Consider the following 19,394-nt stretch of genomic DNA (forward strand, 5'->3'; position numbering starts at 1 on the left):
AGTCAAACAGCTGAATAAAAAAAACAAAATAAAAAAAGGCTTGCTTTGCAAAGATAATTCACATTCTCTTCTGTTGTCCACGTGATTTCAGACAAAAAAAAATGTTTTGGTATAACTTGAAATCAAACCCATATCAAGCTTTATCACACAAGGCTCTTATGCTCACCAAGAATGCATTTGATCAACAACACAATATTACTATTTGAATATATTGTAAAATGTAATGTATTCCTGTGCTAGCAATGCTAATTTTTTTGCAGCCATCATTCGTGTCTTCAGTGTTATATAATCTTTCAGAAATCTTTCTCATAATTTATTTTAATGGCCAATTCTCATTATTAACAAACCAATAACTACAACCTTTGCCTCAATAAACTCAAAATTTACTGCTTATTAATAGTTAGTAAGTTAGTAAGTATTTAAAAGTTATAAAAATTGGGTAGGATTATGGATGTAGATTATTGTCATACAGAATATGTGCTTTATAAATACTAATAAAGAGCCAATATGTTAATTATAAGTATGCAAATAAGCAGCTAGTTAATAGTGAGAATTGGTCCCAATACTAAAGTGTAAATATAGTCACCTAAATGTATTAGTATGTATTAGTATGTAGAAATTTTCAAAAAAAAAAAAAGTTATTTTATTATAAATTGAGGCTTACTGTAAAGTAAGGTTCTAAAAGTGGAAACAATCATATAACACTTATATCATATGAATCCATAAGCATATGATTCATAAAATACTCAAATGAATGTTTTAATACTGACATTATAAACGCTACTTATCTGAATGTTAAAATATTGTGACACACTGTTTCAGGACCTGAATGAACATCGACACCTGATAGGGAAGTTGAGTGACTATAATGAAATCATCGGTCGAAGGCATGGACAGAGATGAAGTGCTGTGCTCTCTCTTTACCCCTTCATTGGATTCGTCGAGTTGGCCCATTGATCCATAAACTGGCTCAGCACTGTGTAGGCCATTGATATGATGGAATGACTCGGTAAGCTCCTCATCAAAAGTTTGATCGAAAGTCTTTCAACACAGCAGGGGGATCGAAGAGAGAAGGAAACACAAAGCATGCAAACTAATAAAATATGATGGCCCTCCACATGCAGGATATCATGCAATGTAAATAAATAAATATGAACCAATAAGTGCCATTCACAAATAATAGTATGGGCATGTAAAAGAAATGAAAATGCATAAAAACAAATGTGTATTATTCTGAAGTCAAGTGTTTTGGTCTCAGAATGCAGCAACCAATATTTTGGCTGTGGCTGTGTCTGAATTTTCAATGTCCTTTGAACTTGTACTGTGTAATTCTGCCTTGAAATAATGCCATGAAATATGTTTGGTTAGTTGTCAGCTGGTCGCCGTGATTTTGCCAAGTAAGGCATGTTCCTGTATCAACATCTTTTGATGATCCTGGATCAACATTATTATCCAAAAATATCGATTTAACCCAATCCCACCCCTAAACCTAACCCTACCCATAATTTATTCCTATAATCAGAAGGAAGTGATAGCTGATTAACAAGGGTGTAGACACACCTAAACCTGATTGTAAGCCTAAAACTGATATTTCCTGAAAAGTTTAATCTCAGTTCTGAATGGTGGATTGGAATGTTGTTCCAGGATCAACAAGGATGTACTTGGTGCTTTGCCACAAGAATGCACTGACAACTTCTGTCCTCTAGGAGGCAGTGTTGCATATGTGTAGACCTTACAGGTCTATATTAAACTGTTTTGCTGTTTACTGCACTTGTTTATTCTTCTCATTATTTCCCTACAGCAGCTAATGAACCAGAAGTCTCACACACTGACAGAAAATGGCTTACTTCCGTGTTGAAAAATAAGGTGGATAGACCTACAAGAAGTCACTCCTGCAGTCATGTTGTCTTCTCAAAGCACTTGAATTACTTGTCACTCAGCGTGCGTCAGCACTCATATAAACACTTGCTTCAAAACTTTCTTTACCTTTCAACATTTGACACCTGTCAACACTTTTGTATGACAAAACACAGGGATACAGTTTTTTTTTTCATAAATACCTTCCCAGACTTCTTCCTTTTCCGTCGGAATCGTAAGAGCTCTTTGTGTTGCCGTGAAACAAAGTTGACCGCAGCATACTCCAACAGCGCAGAAAAGACAAATAACAAGCACACAGCCATCCAGATGTCAATTGCCTTCACGTAAGACACCTGCACGGCAGAAAGACACAAACACATCCATTCTCATATACCTTAGTTAGCCTTTGCCTTTTCATTCCAGCCTGCATAACAACAGCCTAGTCATTTTATTAGGGATCCATCAGACTATTGAACTTATCACAGCTATGAATTAGAGATAATTCTCTGCCAGGTGAAAAAACCTTTTTTTTTTCTTTTCTGGAATGTTTAATTGTGTTACATAACTCAATGTAGCATTTATGAGTTTTTAATATGCAATACACACTGCACGCCAGCTTTCATGCATGGATGCACTTTGCACATTCCACTCTGAGCTGCATTAATAAATAATAACTGAGAATGAATGGCAGAAAAAGAGATGTGCAGAAGTGCTAATATAACTTACACCATTATACTGACCAGGGATGCAGCATCTTTGTTACAAATGTGAATAAGGCTCTTGCTTTAATGCCGTATGCACTCTACCTTAGGTAAAGACGTCCTGGATCCAGAGCTCTGAGTTGTCATTGTGAGCACTGTGGTGATTCCCAGGGCAACACGGGCAGGAGCAGCATCCATGTTGATCCAGAAGGAGACCCAGGACAGGATGACGATGAGCAGGCTGGGAATGTACATCTGGATCAGGTAGTAGCCCATCTGTCTTTCCAGGTGAAAACGTACCTCGATACATGTGAACTTGCCTAGCAGAAAGAAAAGTGGACACATGGCATATTAAACTATAGATGAGGATTTATGCTTCTAAGTTCTGGTAGGTTTGGTTCTTAACATACATCTTGAAAAACAAAAACCAAAAAGTTTTAGTTAATTTTTTATTTGCATTAATTATTTGCTGTATGCTAAAATTATGATTATACACACACCACTGTTCAAAAGTGCCATAAGATTTTTAAAAAATGTTTTCATAATTGGTCTCTTATGCTCCCCAAGCCTGCATTTATTTGACAAAAATACAATAAAATAAGTTGTTTTTGTTGTTGCATATATGGCTGCACATATGGCTGCCCACTGCTCCAGGTGTGTGTTCACTGCTGTGTGTGTGTGTGCACTTTGGATGGGTTAAATGCAGAGCACAAATTCTGAGTATGGGTCACCATACTTGGCTGAATGTCACGTCACATTCACTTTCACCTTAAGTCGCCTTTCTGAAAGAACTTCCTGTCACTCGTGGGGAAAGTCGTGGCCTAATGGTTAGAGGGTTAGAGGGTTTGACTCCCAATCGAAGGGTTGTGGGTTCTAGTCTCGGGCTGGACGGAATTGTGGGTGGGGGGAGTGCATGTACAGTTCTCTCTCCACCTTCAATACCACGACTTAGGTGCCCTTGAGCAAGGCATCGAACCCCCAACTGTTCCCCGGGCGCCGCAGCATAAATGGCTGCCCACTGCTCCGGGTGTGTGCTCACAGTGTGTGTGTGTGTGTTCACTGCTCTGTGTGTGTGCATTTCGGATGGGTTAAATGCAGAGCACAAATTCTGAGTATGGGTCACCATACTTGGCTGAATGTCACTTCACTTCACTTCACTTTGTAAGGCTAATTGCTAAAGCTAGCATAGTCTCTGCCTGTTTTCACTGATGCTGTCTTCACCGGAATGATCATGAATAGGAAAGTGGTAGTTAAAAACTGCATATGAAAGCAATGTGAAGTCAACTGCTTGAATTTGCTGAGCTCATATTCACAAGTGGGACTTGTAATAGCAATGGCACCATGAGACCAGCTGTGTCGAGATTTTTATCGTGGTGTGCTCCCAATCTGTGTAATTCATAACTGCAAATTTATTTTGCACAGTAAAATCAGAGGACTGATTTTTCAAAATGAGTACATTTTCTGCAAAGATAACAGGCTTGTACTAATAATGGAATGTTTATTTGCAAATGCCAGTGCCATTTGCCAGAGCATGAGCTCTTGAAGCTCCACCTTCTTCTGAAGAGGGGGTGGGAGCACCAGCTCATTTGCATTTAAAGTGATAAAAAATAAAATAAAACATTTAAAAAACCCTATGCATTTGGGCTCATACCCTAAAAGTATTTTGTATAAAATATAAAATATTTTGAGCTTCACATGCATACTCTGTGCACATACAGATACGTATTTTACATCTTGTAAAAAGGGTCACCTGTAAAAGTTTTTCTACTTGATTTAACCCATAAAAGTTAGTTTAGTTGGATTAGATTTAGGCTGATTCAGTGATGTTAATATTTTAGACATGAATCCTTTTTTTACATTACAATGCTGCTCAAATGCAGTTGAAATATCACAAATACCTGTTTTATTCTGAAAATAATGTGTAAATAAGGATGAAACTGGTCAGACATTGCAAAACCATACTATCTCCAACAGAAAGTGTGCTCATTTAAAAGAAGATATTTATTTCATGTGTGGTCGGAGAAGAGGCATTACAGACGGTTACGTTTATATACAAAATCCACATGAAAAGGTAGAGAGCACCTACTTAAAAGGTCTGAGAGCTTTCAGCTGCAGTCTGTCTTTTTTGTTCTCTGCTACTGAGCCTTTTTCTCTTTCAAAACAAATTTCTGCGAGGCTTGTCTTTCCTGAAAAGCAGGGAGACGGCTTTCACTATTTCTGTCTCTTTTGTTCCAAAGTCCCTGGGAGATTTTCACTTGGTAATATTCCACACAGCCCTGCTCTCTAGCTGGAGTAACTTGGAGAAAAATACACTTAAACTCAATAAATGAATGAAACATCTGAAAGCCTATAAAAGTTAGTTTATTTAGAGCCACATAATGTTTGCTTAAACCACATATACATGCAATATTTAATATGTGCCTAAACATGTTGTTGTTAAGATGTTGTGTAAGAGTGTGTTTGAGACTGAAATGTTCCCTCTGGAATGTAACCTTAACACACACAATGACGCAAACACACACTCCTAGTCTCCTCGGAAGTTTGGATGGTTGGAGCTGTCAGCACTGTAGTTGAGGTGACCTGAGAATAAAACCCCTGAGAGACTAACTGAGAGAGGTGAGAGAAACAACAACAGGAGAAAGAGGAAAGGCAAAAGAACAAAAACCAGGAGACAGTCTGTCTTATGGAGCCTGATAGCACCTAACATTCACAGGACAGATGTGGGATGTGCTGCAGGCCCAGGAATCAGCACAGCCCAATAAACCATCCTAGGATATTAGAGAGGAATGTAGACTTATGTAGATTTAATTTACCTCCTCAGTTTCTGAGCTGATTTATACATATATATCAGTGCTGTCCATCGAATAAAACAATTAGCTAATTGATTTCAGATTATTGAATATACTGACATTACATTATAATTGAGAGCTATCAACCATAACTTAAAAAAAAATCTTAATATCTGAACTTAATAAAACAATGTTTACATAAACCCATTATAATAAATGTCATATTTACCTGTGTCCTTTAGCAAGGACAAAATATACAGAAATTTTATAAAGTTATCAAACACTAAATTTTCCATTAAATATAGATAAAATCTTAAAACTACAAAATTTTATTTTGTTCTTTGATGAAGAGACTTCACAACAGCTGGGTTATTTTGTTATTTGGGTGCTATTACTTTAAGAGCAGCCGCTACTGAATTTAACGTGGAGCTGACATGCAAGCTCTTAATTTAATTTGTGCTTTAATATGAAATGATAAAGGCTACAGTGCATGCCACCGTATTTGTGCATTATTAGTCCTGTCAAACGATTAATTGCGATTTATCGCATCCAAAATGAAAGTTTTGTTTGCACATATATATTTATTATTTATATAAATATTAACAAATACATGTATATATTTCAGAGAAAAATATTATTTTTGTATATTAAGTATATTTTATATAATCTCACTTATATAAATATATACATTTAAATGCATGCAAATGTTTTCAAAATATATACATGCACAAGTGTGTGCTAGATCCCACTTTATAGCTGTCAATGAATTTCACAATATGTATACATAGGGGCTTTTATCAAAAGGGATTTATTTATTTATTTATTTTTTTAAACAAAATTATTTTTGGAGCTTGGCAGAGATTAATTTTTAGTGCACTGCTTAATTTACACACTTAGGAAACCCAAAGGATCCTCCATCTTTTCACTGACAGGCTTGTTCTGCAGTAGATCAGGGATGAAAACCCACTGTGACATCACTAAAGCTGTGCCATGTGGTTATTTCACATCCCTCATGACTCAACTGACAGAAGATGCGGGAGCTCTGAGCAAATGTATGAGTGTGCACAACTACATGACAGAGCAGGAAGTCTTGTGTGGCAGAGGAGGAAATGTGTGGGCAATCATGCAGAAGGCCCTGCGTCCATCCTGTCACACTAGAGAGGGGAGATCACATTTAAAGAAGTGTTAATGAACCGAGGATGAAAGTAAAATGTCATTGTGTTGTTTAAAGGATAATGCGATTTTTAGCATCTATTGTGCCCTCTTACCCTTTGGTATAAAAACCTCAAGGTCATCGAGGGCTGGTTGTATGAGTAATAAGATTAGGCCTAAGGGTAAAATTTTTTTTTTTTTTTTTTTTTTTTTGCATGAAAGAGAGTTTGATCATTATTCTACTTGCTTATCTGACAGATCCCAGACTTATTTTGCAATGTGCAACACCAGCATATAAAAAGTGTAGTATATTTTCATAATGTGACAGACTGACAAATCCATGGTCTGTCAGTGAATTGAAAGATGTTGAGTATTGAATTATTGATTCCTTTCTATATGAATGTAACAGAGGTATGGTGGTTTTCAAGCAGAGATGCCTGTGGCCAATATGCTAAGAGATTGACATACTGTATACTGGACAGTGTGAGTGAATACCTCTTAAATGCATTCAAACAATCAAATTGAACTACTCGGTTTCATTGTACTGTACAAACCAAACTGAGCCAGCATCCTATTACAGTTGTAATCCCACAAAATGCAAATGTACTACATTGAATTATTTGCATCATACTGTAGTGGACTACCCCTTTTAGTGCATAAATTATAGTATTACTACAGTAATGTATTCTTTGCTACATATATTTGCAGACGAGAGTGGCTTTTTGTCTCTAAGGGATCCTTGCTCTTATGTTCGCTCCACCAAGGAATACTGACTCAGAAAGGTGGCCTGAAATAGGTGTTACACCTCTGATGAAAAATATTGTGGGGCACTACTGAAGCCAGAGACAGAGCCACTGTACTTGAGAGAAAGTCAATTATTTTGTCAGTTTTGTCAAAAAAGAAAAAAGAAAATGGGTTTGACTTCAGTAGAAGGTAATTGCTTTGGACGTTATACTCATGATGCAAGTAAAATAAAACAGTATGAATGACATTAATAATAATAATGATTTTCATGTGAGTTCATAGCTCTAAACTGCATAGCACATAATGCACATGGTTGAATCCTTTTATTTTTATTTTTTATAAATATAATAGTTTTGCCTGCAGATAGAGTCTCATAACCTCCTAGGGCAAATGGTTTATCTTGTTTCTTCTTGACAAGAAAAAGCGTATTTAATCTATATGCATATAAAATATATTATTGCTCTCTGCTGAATACATACAAAAAGTATGTTATCCATAAACTAAATGAATCTGAATCCCTTTAAAGCTCTTGATATTTGCTCGGAGCTTTGCAGTTGTCTTACCTTTTAATTGGATGCTCATCTCTCAACCCAATCAATATCAATATGCCTTTGTGCGTCAATATTGATTCAATTACTAAATGAGTCCAGGGAATAATATAATCGACATGTAGCTCCCTATAGATACATACAGTGCCCTGAACACAACTGCGAACAGAGATCCTGTCAAAAAAAAGAAACCTTTGAATCTTATGTATTGTCACCAATCCCACTCTCTATTTCTTTTATACTTTTCCCCCTGCGGTTTTCCATTTCTCCTGGCTCTCAAGTCATTTACGGGTGGTCTCTCTCTCATTTTGTCCTTATACTCTGTGGACAATCGTTTGGGGCAACCTGACCTTGACCCACCAGCATCTGTCATTCATCCTGTCAGAAAGTCCCTCTGAGGCAAAACACACAGGGAGGTAAAAGCACACACCTCTTCACCAGGGATTGTGTGTCCATACAATATGACTTCTGATATGTGCACTATCGATATGACTGATAATATCAGGTTTAAAAGCAAGAAGGCAAAGGCAAAGAGTAGGGTACAACATGTGCCATTCACTGAACCTAAAATGTAGAACTGCAGAAAAAAATATACGTTATATTGAAGATTAATTGAGCAACATATTTTGCGTGAAAATAAATAATTCAAGTTGTATATTTTGTTTAAAAATCGTATAAATGTATGAGGAGGCAAGGAGGGGGGTGGCTTTTACCCCACACAAGGGGCAAAAGGCTCACCAGCATGGGGTAAAAGGTACACAATATTGATACTAATACTTTAGCTAAAATAATGTTAAAATGTTCAGCTAAAGTTAGTTTTTTTCAATAACTATGTCATTAAAATGTTAATATAAAAAAATACATTTTAAAATACAGAAACAAAATTGTTTTAAAGATTCTGAAAGTAATGAAGGAGATTCAGTAATAATTGAATATATATATTTACAGTAATTATATTTTATTACATGATATGATTAATATCATGTTTTAAATATGATAGTTTCATTCTAAATATGGTGTAACATGGTCTAAACATAAACTCTAATATGGACACCCAACATTATATATGATATTTACCATCTTAATCTAACCATGTCATGTCAACAAATAGAAAAGTCAGCAATCCGTTAATTTTCATATTAATTACTGTGCACCTTAAGCCCCAACAGCAAGGGCACTTTTTACCCCAAATACAATAATTTTACAATATTCTTTAGTTATTTAAAAAAAAAACTGTTGCTTTAATAATGAAAATCATAAAGACATTGTCTCAAAATATATGCATTACTTTTAGTGGTTCTCATTTGCTACTTAAATCTTCATTTTAAACATTTTCAAAAACATCAAATATTAGATCAAGTAATCACAGAATCAACTTTGCGCTGCTGTGCGCGATCGCGTCATTGATCAGACAAAAATACACGGGCATCTTGAAAAGCGGATGTTTTGGAAACTGCCACGCCTCGTTTTTGTGCCATCTAGTGGTTTAGATGAATATAATATCAAATGCGCCTTTTACCCCGGGGCTCCTTTAGCCCCGTTGAACCCTACTCACCAGGTCACCAATTAATTCAATTATATCTGACAAGGCTTATGAGAGCTTATGAGCACAGTAGATAAGTACAATTCTGCAATGCACTGACATGGTTCTTGACCGAAGGCATGTAGAAACCTCATCTCGATTTAGTTTGTTTTTCGAAATCTTTCCTCAGTTACTCTCAGAAGTCTCATTGCCAGTGTTTTGGCCAGTTTTTCCAATATCATGCATGTTTTGAAGATAACTTTTTCTAAATATAATTTGTGTGTGTACTTCAAGGCTACTAAGCTAAATGTGATACATAAAATTCTGGGCATTGTATAACTACATTTTTTTTTTCACTTTAGGTCTCAGACACTGAACACTCACTGACAGTATTTTCCTCTCTCACACCGTTGATGTTTAAGTGTCAACCGTGATAAGGCCAGTGCACCGTGGATACATTATTGAGACACCACGAGATGCGATAACAAGCTTTTTCAATAATCATCTGATAAAAGCTGTTCTTTTGCATCCCATTAAGACAAGACTGCTAGAACATTCTCCTGGATTTTTTTTTTTTTTTTTTTTTTTTGTCTCTTCTCCTTCCTCGCAGTGGTCTTCTGTTCTTCTAAATTAGTGATTCTCAACTGGTGGCCATAACAAATTGGGCCACATGTCTGGACTGATAGAGCGGTAGAGAAGAGCAATGATAAATGCAAATAATGAAATGCTATAATGCTGTATAATCATGCTTGCTTAGTACAGCACGATAAGAGGAAAAAACACTATATATATAATCAGTCAAAGACTATACATCCAGTTGATTTTGGAGGAAATTCATCTGTCATATGGTTGAAGCTAGCCAGATGGCAACATGGACAGGTTCATGATATTCCCTCATCCTTAAAAACCATGAACAAGACTGTGCAATTTGTTTTGCTTTGTGAATTAATGCCTTCTGAAAGCATGAAATAATTCAAATTCAATTTACATGTGGAATAGACCAATGGTTCTAATCTCTTTGCACATTTTGTATGTCTTCTTGATTTTAATGCACTTGATTCAGATCATCAGCTCAATAGAGCAATAGCAATAGAGAGTGCAAGCGTGTCCGATAAGAGGTATACAGGTATACAAAATTTGCATAGCACCCAGGACCGACGTTGAGAACCACTGGATTATAATTTAGTTAAAGTTAATTTTCTTATTCAGTCTGAATCATGTCCATTTTATGATGTTGCGGATCATTTGGAGTTTCTATCAGTCTATTAAAATTGTATTATATGGCAATGTTATGCAAATTACCTGTGTTGTAGTGCTTGGTGCAGTATCTCAAATCAGAATCATCCTTGAGGATGAACTGTGGGAGTGTCAAACCTTCGGCAAACTGTACAGGTCCCTTCTCTTGCCACTCAAAGATCAGGTCATTCATTGTGTAACCAACTAGGAGAAAAACATATATTTGTTAGTTTTTACATGCTGTTTTGAGTATTACTATTTCATAATGGAGAGGTTAATGTTGTATAATTAGCCCTTTTCGTATTCTGCAAATATTGCAACATCTTGCACTTTCATTAAAGGATTCTTTCACATACATATTCTGTCATTAATTACTTGCATTCAACCTCATCCCAAACTTGCATGCACTAAATCTTCATAAATATTCATTTTGTGTTTTGTAAACAACATATGAAAAATGTGTAGTTTTCGGATGAACCCAAAAGACTTTAGCAGCCTTTTGTCTCACAAGGGACAAAGATTAAGTAAATATTCCTTTAGTTAAACCATTCTGATGGTTTAATTTAAGAATTAGTTTTTTTTTTTTTTTTTTTTTTTATAAAAATGCAGATATATCCGAGGCCAAATGAGAGGGCTGTTCCAGAAGGCTAGAACATTACAAAACAATTTACTACTTTTCAGATAGATATAAGCAATAGATTCAGAGGCATCTAATGAACAGTGACTTCAGATTCACAGTTTATATTCAAAAGGCAATGATGTGATTTTTTTTTTTTTAATACACATGTATGTAAAAAGAAACCAGCTTATTGTGTTTTTCTTTCCATTGTTGATTTAAACTATGACCATACAACCATAAAGCATGTTTACTGCAGAACATAGTAAAAAGGCACACAGCTTCAACATGAAGATAAAAACATATCACAACGCATTAAGCAGTTCACCAGCACAATATCCTCAGGGTTGCAACTGCACCGGAAAATGTATGGTGTGATGTTGAAATGGCGGATATAATTATCTCTGTTTCTTCATATAGCTCTGGTGTCACTTGCTTCTCTTGGTGGCACCACTTTACCAGAGGGAAGGTGAGTATGCTCATTCTATTCTATTCTATTCTACTGAATAAGCTAACTATTCCCAACAGAGATGATCTCTTCAATTTAACATTGTTGTCTATTATCAAGAGCCTCTCAGTGAGCAACTCTCTTAATGACATGAACATGGCCACTCTAAAACATGTAGTTATGAAGACAGATTCCCCATAACATGGGGCCTTTCTTTAAAAGCCTCAACCCCAGCTTAGAGCAATAGTCATGGGGGAGATTGGTTTAGCTGTGGCATGATTTTAAATCAATAGAAAGCTCTTGGAATAATATACCAAACACTTTGACCACTAGTTGTACATGTCTTGGCATTCAGCACTTCGTCCGTAGAGAGCACTCTGTGCCTATGTGTCCTTAAGTTACTGTCTAGAATGGTGTATAATTTCTCCATGATGATTTTAAGGATGTCTTCAGGGCCTTGCCCATCCATAATTACATAATTTTTTATGATCCTGCCAGGTGAATGCCAGTGCCGAACACACTTTACATCAAATCTGCTATTTACCTCATCCTAGCTACCGGCTGAAGTTATATTATGAAATGAGAAACAGTGTCTGCTTTCTACAAATCTGAACGAGGGGTGGGGGTGTTACATAACAAGCTCTTGATGAGAGGAGGTCAAACGAGATTACTCACAACTCTCCAGCTGCATTATGCACGTCTGCACATCCATGGGGAAATTCTTCAGATCCATCGGACACGAGAGTGTCAGAGTCAGTCTAAAAATTGAAACGGGAAAAGGCATAGATTTTAAAAATTATACTCACACCTCTTGTTTTTAATATGTGACTCTGGACCACAAAAACCAGTCATAAGATTTATACATCATCTGAAAGCTGAATAATTAAGATTTCCATTGATGTATGGTTTGTTAGGATAGAACAATATTTGGCCTAGATACAACTATTTTAATATCTGAAATCTGAGGGTGCATAAAAAATTACTAATAAAAATTCAGTTTTGATTAAGTTTTGAAATTTACTAAATATCATCATGGAATTAATTTTTAATTTAAATTTTTTGGCATAAAAGAAAAATCAATACTTTTGACCCATACAGTGTATTTTTGGATATTGCTACAAATATACCACAGCAACTTAAGACAGTTTTTGTGGTCCAGGGTCACATATGTGCTTTTCCAAGTGTAAAACATTTTAAGGCAATTTATATGCACAAAAAATGTAAATGGAATTCCATCTACATTCTCTGAATGAGTAATCTGTAAATCCACAACTCAGACAAAGAAGGGAATCAAAGTTGAGGGCTTTGAGCATTTGAAGCTGCTTGAGTGGTGGGATTTCTGAACGGGGCCACTAAAGCATAGGAGAGACAAGTCTGACAGCCGCAGATTGGCCATGTTTTAATTACACTCCTTCTCCCTCAGGGTGCCACGTGGATTTCAGTTAGAGTGAATCCTCTGTCATCTCACATCTGCACAGCTTTCCGTCATATCTCCTCAAAAGCCTGACATGATTTACCCCTCACTATTAACTCCAGCACTTTCCTTCTATCCTATGCTGCCACAGTGATATTGACTTCCTATGGCTTCGCTGCATTGATTGATGTTGAATGACACTGTGTTCATCCTGGCATTTGTTGAGGGGTTAGTTGCATTTTAGAGTTTGAAGGTATGACTCTAATGACTCAAGTCTGCATCAGCTGAGACATTTGATTACTAGGATGGTGGATTATTATTGACATTTTCAGGAGCTAGTACGCAGCAGCTGTTTTCATAGACCATGACCCTATACCTACTCAAATGTATGTGTCAAAAGTCAGTCAGCTGCTGCTTACTGTAACTATTTTGATTGGTGCTGAAGTCTCACCTGATTGAATAGAGGACATTTCCATTCTTGAAAATTCTCAAGAGCTTGTTGTCAGTGGTGACCTCGTGGAAGTGCGCTCCCTTCTCATTGGCGAAGAACAGATCAGGCTTCCAAATGGAGTCTAACATCGAGGGATCCAGGTCCAGGGAGTCATCTGGGTACTCGCTGTAAGCTAGCCGAGGGTCGTTCCATTGCTGCCGGAGAAATATGTTCACTCTGTAATCCTAAGAATAAATGCTTAACATCAGTCAAGGCAAATAGCACAGGAGATATACAACAGGCCTCTGTCAGTTTTAAATCAGATAGAATGAGTCTTTTCACGTACAAGCATGCACAGCCAACACAAGTGAAATAGAAATGAGCATCATTGCTTAAATATATGGTACATTAAAATGCTGTGTGAGATTTTCATAAATTCAATCAATGCACTGCTGTCTACTTTTGTTGTGTTTCACAGCTGTAAATACATTAAATCAGTGGCTATCAACCCTTATGTTGCTACATAATGTTCGTTCTGACAGGGAGAGAGAAGAGAATCAAGAGAGAAAAACACTGCTAAATGCAAATAATAAAATTAAGCCAACTGTGAGAGTATGATAGCAAACAAATATGAGGTAGGATAAAATGTTACCCAGATATTTTTTCTTTTATTTTTGCCTGATATTAAATACACTTGATAAAAGCTGTTCAAATTAGGCATAAGACAACATGGACAGGTTGCATATACCCTCTTCTGAAAACCATGAGCAAAATCCCTCAAAGGCAAAGCAAATATGACCCCTATCTCATTAAATGTGGGTGACAAGTTTAAGAAGCATTACTTTAAATAAATATATTTTAGACATACTGTAATAAGGTGGTTAATCATTATGAGGTTGTGACGGGCCATGGAGTTAAGCCAGCTGTTACCTTGCCAACAGTTATATACGGTAAAATGGAAATGCTTTTTGTTTAACAAAGTTGATGCCTACAAAAGAAATCCAGTCATTGGGCATGTAGAGACGCAATCATCAATGAGATCTGTTCTTGCCTGTTGTACACTCCATCGTACTCTTACGTTTGCCTTGAGACAAATTCAAAAACAACAAACGTCTTAAATGTGGTTCTTAAATTTACAGCTCACAGTCCATATTAAATTAAAGTTCTGTGGATAAAATGTGACACAGTTTTATGCCATAATATATGCCGTAATGTTTTTGCCTAGAAGCCTGGCAGAACTGCATGAGTAAAGAAGAAAGAACCTCAGTGAACCTCAACAATAAGCTAGGAGACAGATTTACCATAATCTGAAACTAATAAAAGCTTAAATAAATGTTAAAAATGCATCCGAGGAGAGATTGAAACTTCTGCTTTCTTTACAACAACAGCTCTTTCATTCAGAAGTTTAAGAATATACTATGTATAATCAGACTGAATTTGCCTGAAAGCAACAAAGACAAGCAGCCACTAATAATGAATGGAAGGTGACAGCGCGTGGGTGATATAATTTGTTAGGCAGCAAGGCGGATGTAGAACAGGGCGGTTTTCATATCTTATCTGTGTCTTTCTAAAGCACTCGAAGAACTTCATTAGAAAGTCTGTGCGTCAGAGTGCATGAGTGGTGGTATATTGATATGGAGTTTCACGTGGGAAACCAGCGTAACACGGTTAGTGACTAAGCAAACCTCAACTGTGTCAGTTCCCCTTTGTCAACATTCAAACAACATCTCAAGGCAGAGGACGTCGTGTTTAGCAGAAACAAAAAAAAAAGAAGTCAAAGCATTAGTTTTCTGCTCCACTTCTTTAAACATCTTACTATGGTGGTTTGTTGACAGGAACATAGCTGATGCTCCAAATTACAGATCACCGAATTGGCCAACATCTCAGCTGATGAAGCATGGCTTACTTTCATTATAGATGTCACACCATTGCTTTGTCAATCTCTTGGTTGCTTTGTCATCAACTTAGCGGCTAATTCTGTCCTCTGCACATTTCTTTGCAGTCGGTGTGGTGAAGCTTGAAAGAACCTGTGTATCGCATCTGCGATTGCTCAACCAACTGCAGGCCTTCACTGGCTCCATGGCAATCTCCACACATCTGCTGTGTAATTGCCTACTCAAGCGGGACTCTTTGGCATTAAGGGGGAATCTGTGCCCGTGCCAACAAGTCAATGATTAATCACATCTCCATATGTCTGTGGCTTCTGTGCAGTCAGATAGTCCGGTCAATACATTCACCGCTTTGGTAGTGACTATTGAAACATTGAACCTGCATGTTGTCAGCATAACCACTGGCAACTCTACTCCTGTATGTTGTCAGCATTTGCCAAAATGAGCAATGGTGAATAAAATCTGTGCCATTTGCAAGTAAAAATCACTTTCCGCACTCTTCATTGTGTAGATGGAATTTTTGTGCATTGATTAAATGGCAAATTACACCATCGTAACTCTACTTTACGAAGCCGCAGATAATCTTGAGATTATCTTTCTTATCAGTTGGTGTACAGAACTGGGCTGATCAGATCTTTATATGTTGGATTTCCAGCACATGGACAGGCAGATGTGTCAGGATTTTCAAAGTCCATAGAATCATCATACTGTATGTAGATGTGTTCAACAACAACACCTTAAATGATGTTTTGAAACTGCAGCTACTTGTAGTTAGACCTTAACAACCTTATAATCAGACTATAGAGGAATAGTGGATTGAAAAAGTGGAATGAGGAGGATAATACATGAGAAATTTACTCCTTTTCAGGTTAGAAATGTTTGGTAATTTAGTTGCACATTTCCTTCAAGTGTTTAGATGTTCCTGTCCTTTGATTTCCTTAATTTTAGAGAAAGTGGCACATGAATGTTAGCTGTCTGGGAACTGAGGTTTGTCCAGAATGATGTTCTGTTAATGCAGTGTCCTTTGTTCTGGGATGTAAGGATTATCCCATGACCCTAATGCAGAGGGAAGGTGATCTCCAAAGGCCAGATGGTTAAGGGCAGGAAATCTAGGAAGGGTTAGCATAATCCATATGTGACATGGGTAACCATAGAGAGAATTCCCATACATGGCCTTTTACCCTCTTATTCACCCTTAAACCTAGCCTGGACAACAAATCTTAGGGATATTGTTTATTACTGCACACTGATGCTCTCCTTGATGTGATGTGTTAAAATTTGTATTGTTTAACTGTAAGTTGAAAACATATCTAGATGTTCATTCAGTTCTTGAAAATATACTTTCTTTATAGTCTTAAACAATGTGTTTTTAAGATGACCTGATGTTAACATCAGTGGGGTAAATGAAAAACATTAATTGATTTGACCAGTAACTTTGAATGAAAAATCTTTAGAAAAATTATTTTAAGTCTTCAATGCTATTTTTTTTTTGTATACTGTATATATTTTGGTTTCGTACACTTTACAAAAGTTACTATTACAAATTTGTATAAACATGAATTATATACAGTATACAAAGAGGTGCATTCAAGCTAGTGTCTATATGAGTCTGTAAGTATGATTTCATACACTGTAATATGCTCTGCTCTCCTCCCTGCTTACCTTGGTGGTGAGATACATAGCAGACTGTCATCAAGTGGTGCCCGCAGAACAACACAGTTTTCATATCATGGAACTGATGCTGATGGTATTGAAATTATGCATCCAAGTGATGATATCACGGATCATTATCTAGTCTTGTGTAAACTTAATATAGCTTAAACTGTAAATTCTACTCCTTGTAAAACCATCACTTCTACCACAAAAGACTGCTTTGTAACTAATCTTCCTAATTTATCTCAATTCCTTAGCACATCCAAAAACTCAGAACAACCTGAACTCATGTAACAGAAACCATGGACTCTCTCTTGTCTAACAAGAGAGAAAGTTGCTTATTTATGCCTAAAGGGATAGTTCACCCAAAAATCAAAATTATGTCACTAATAACTTACACTCATGCCATTCCAAACCCGTGAGACCTCCGTTTATCTTCGGAAAACAGTTTAAGATATTTTAGATTTAGTCCGAGAGCTCTCAGTCGCTCCATTGAAACTGTGTGCACAGTATACTGTTCAAGTCCAGAAAGGTAAGAAAAACATCATCAAAGTAGTCCATATGACATCAGAGGGTCAGTTAGAGTTTTTTATAAATGCAGTCCATTTACCATTTACATCGAGCGCAAAAGAACTGGTGAACCGTTTTCTTCAACTGGTTTATTGAAATGAACTGTCCCAAAGAACTACTGGTGAGCCGAAAACCGATGCAACCGGTTTTTGACTCATGAACGAGTCAGTCTTTTGTTCGTTATCTGGCTCGGCTCTGTGTTCATCTTCAGTTCTCTCTTCACAGCAGTTCAGTCAGTGTACTGTTTAAGTAAATGAATCAGTCCTGGATATTGGTTTGTTTTAACTCAGAGGGATTGTCAGCCACATTAAAAAAAGTTAACAGCTAAAGTCATTTGTGGATTAATGCATATTGGAGACGCGAACAGTTTAAAACGATTCAGTTCTGAACAGGATATCACAAACTGCTTTTGTTTGTCTCACGGATTTGGAACGACATGAGGGTAAGTTATTAATGACATAATTTAGATTTTTGGGTGAACTATCCCTTTAAGGAAGATTAAGGAAAATAGCCTAACACCAAGGTATAATGAGCACATTCGCACCCTAAAGAGAGCAGCCCCAAAAATGGAGCACAGCTGGAGGAAAACAAAACTAGCATCGCATTGCTTGGCGGGAAAGACTTGCGGTATTTCATATTGCTTGGCAGGAAAGTACCCTATCCTACACAAAAGCATTAACTGATAGATCTGATTACTTCTCTTTTAGAAGATAATAAACATAACCTCAGGTATTTATTCAATAGAGTGGCTAAATTAATGAAAAATAAAACATTAACAGGTGTTGACATTTCCCAACATCAGTAATGACTCATTATTAGAGATCTGTATTTGAGATAAAATTGTAACCAAGCTGTCAACTACAGTATCACATCAGACAGTGCACTCTAAATGCGTTGAGGAACAGTTCCACTCATTCTCTACTTTAGGAGATGAAGAATTGTATAAACTTGTTAAATCATCTAAACCATACCCTATTCCATTTAAGCTCCTAAAAGAGGTACTTCCAGAAATCATAGATCTCTGTCTGACTTTTATTAATCTGGCATTGTCATTAGGATATGTCCCTAAAACCTGCAAACTGACTGTTATTAAGCCTTTCATAAAAAATAAAAATAAATAAAAAATAAAAACAATTAGACCCAAAGAACTAGTTAATTACAGACCAATATCGAATCTTCCTTTTCTGTCCAAGTTACTAGAAAAGGCAGTATACTCACAAATATTCTTTCTTGGAGAAAAATTATATCTGTGAGGATTTCCAGTCAGGAATTAGACCATATCATAGTATTGAGTCTGCTCTGCTTAGAATTAGAAATGACCTGGTCTTATCATCTGATCATGGTTGTATCTCTCTATTAGTGCTATTGGATCTTGGTGCTGTGTTCAGCACTATTGACCACATAATTTTCTTGAATAGAATGGAAAACTTTGTTGGCATTAATGAAAGTGCATTAGCATGGTTCAAATCATACTTATATGACTGTCATCAATTCGTTGCAGTGAATGAATAGGTATTATATTGATTACAAGTGCAGATCACAAGTGGAGTACATCAAGGCTCAGTACTAGGGCCGTTACTTTTCACGCTTTACATGTTACCCTTGGGAGACATCACCAGGAAGCACGGTGTTAGTTTTCACTGTTATGCTGATGATACTCTATATTTGATGCTCTATATTTCTTTGCAGCACAGAGAAACATACCAATTTGAAAATTTATGGAATGCAATATAATAAAAACCTAAAAATAAAACCTGGATGAGGAGTAATTTCTTACAGATAAATTATGAAAAGAGAGAGGTGTTAATTATAGGACCTAGAAACT

The 19,394-nt window shown here is 36.5% G+C and overlaps 1 protein-coding gene across 2 annotated transcripts in view; it reads right to left on the bottom strand.

The window, feature by feature from the left end:
• glra3 (glycine receptor, alpha 3) overlaps positions 1 to 19,394 on the bottom strand; it is a 47,854-nt gene that overhangs the window by 1,441 nt on the left and 27,019 nt on the right. The window contains exons 4-9 of one of the 2 annotated variants that reach the window (XM_052546226.1): positions 13,479 to 13,702; positions 12,289 to 12,371; positions 10,616 to 10,753; positions 2,664 to 2,878; positions 2,061 to 2,210; positions 925 to 1,041 (exon numbers count right to left, since the gene is read on the bottom strand). In XM_052546226.1, the coding sequence (XP_052402186.1) occupies positions 925 to 1,041; positions 2,061 to 2,210; positions 2,664 to 2,878; positions 10,616 to 10,753; positions 12,289 to 12,371; positions 13,479 to 13,702 (927 nt within the window). The remainder of the gene's footprint in view (positions 1 to 924; positions 1,042 to 2,060; positions 2,211 to 2,663; positions 2,879 to 10,615; positions 10,754 to 12,288; positions 12,372 to 13,478; positions 13,703 to 19,394) is intronic. The other variant, XM_052546227.1, reaches the window with a different exon arrangement.

Source organism: Carassius gibelio, chromosome B1 (assembly GCF_023724105.1).
Source record: "Carassius gibelio isolate Cgi1373 ecotype wild population from Czech Republic chromosome B1, carGib1.2-hapl.c, whole genome shotgun sequence".
In the NCBI taxonomy this organism is placed as follows: Eukaryota; Metazoa; Chordata; class Actinopteri; order Cypriniformes; family Cyprinidae; genus Carassius; species Carassius gibelio.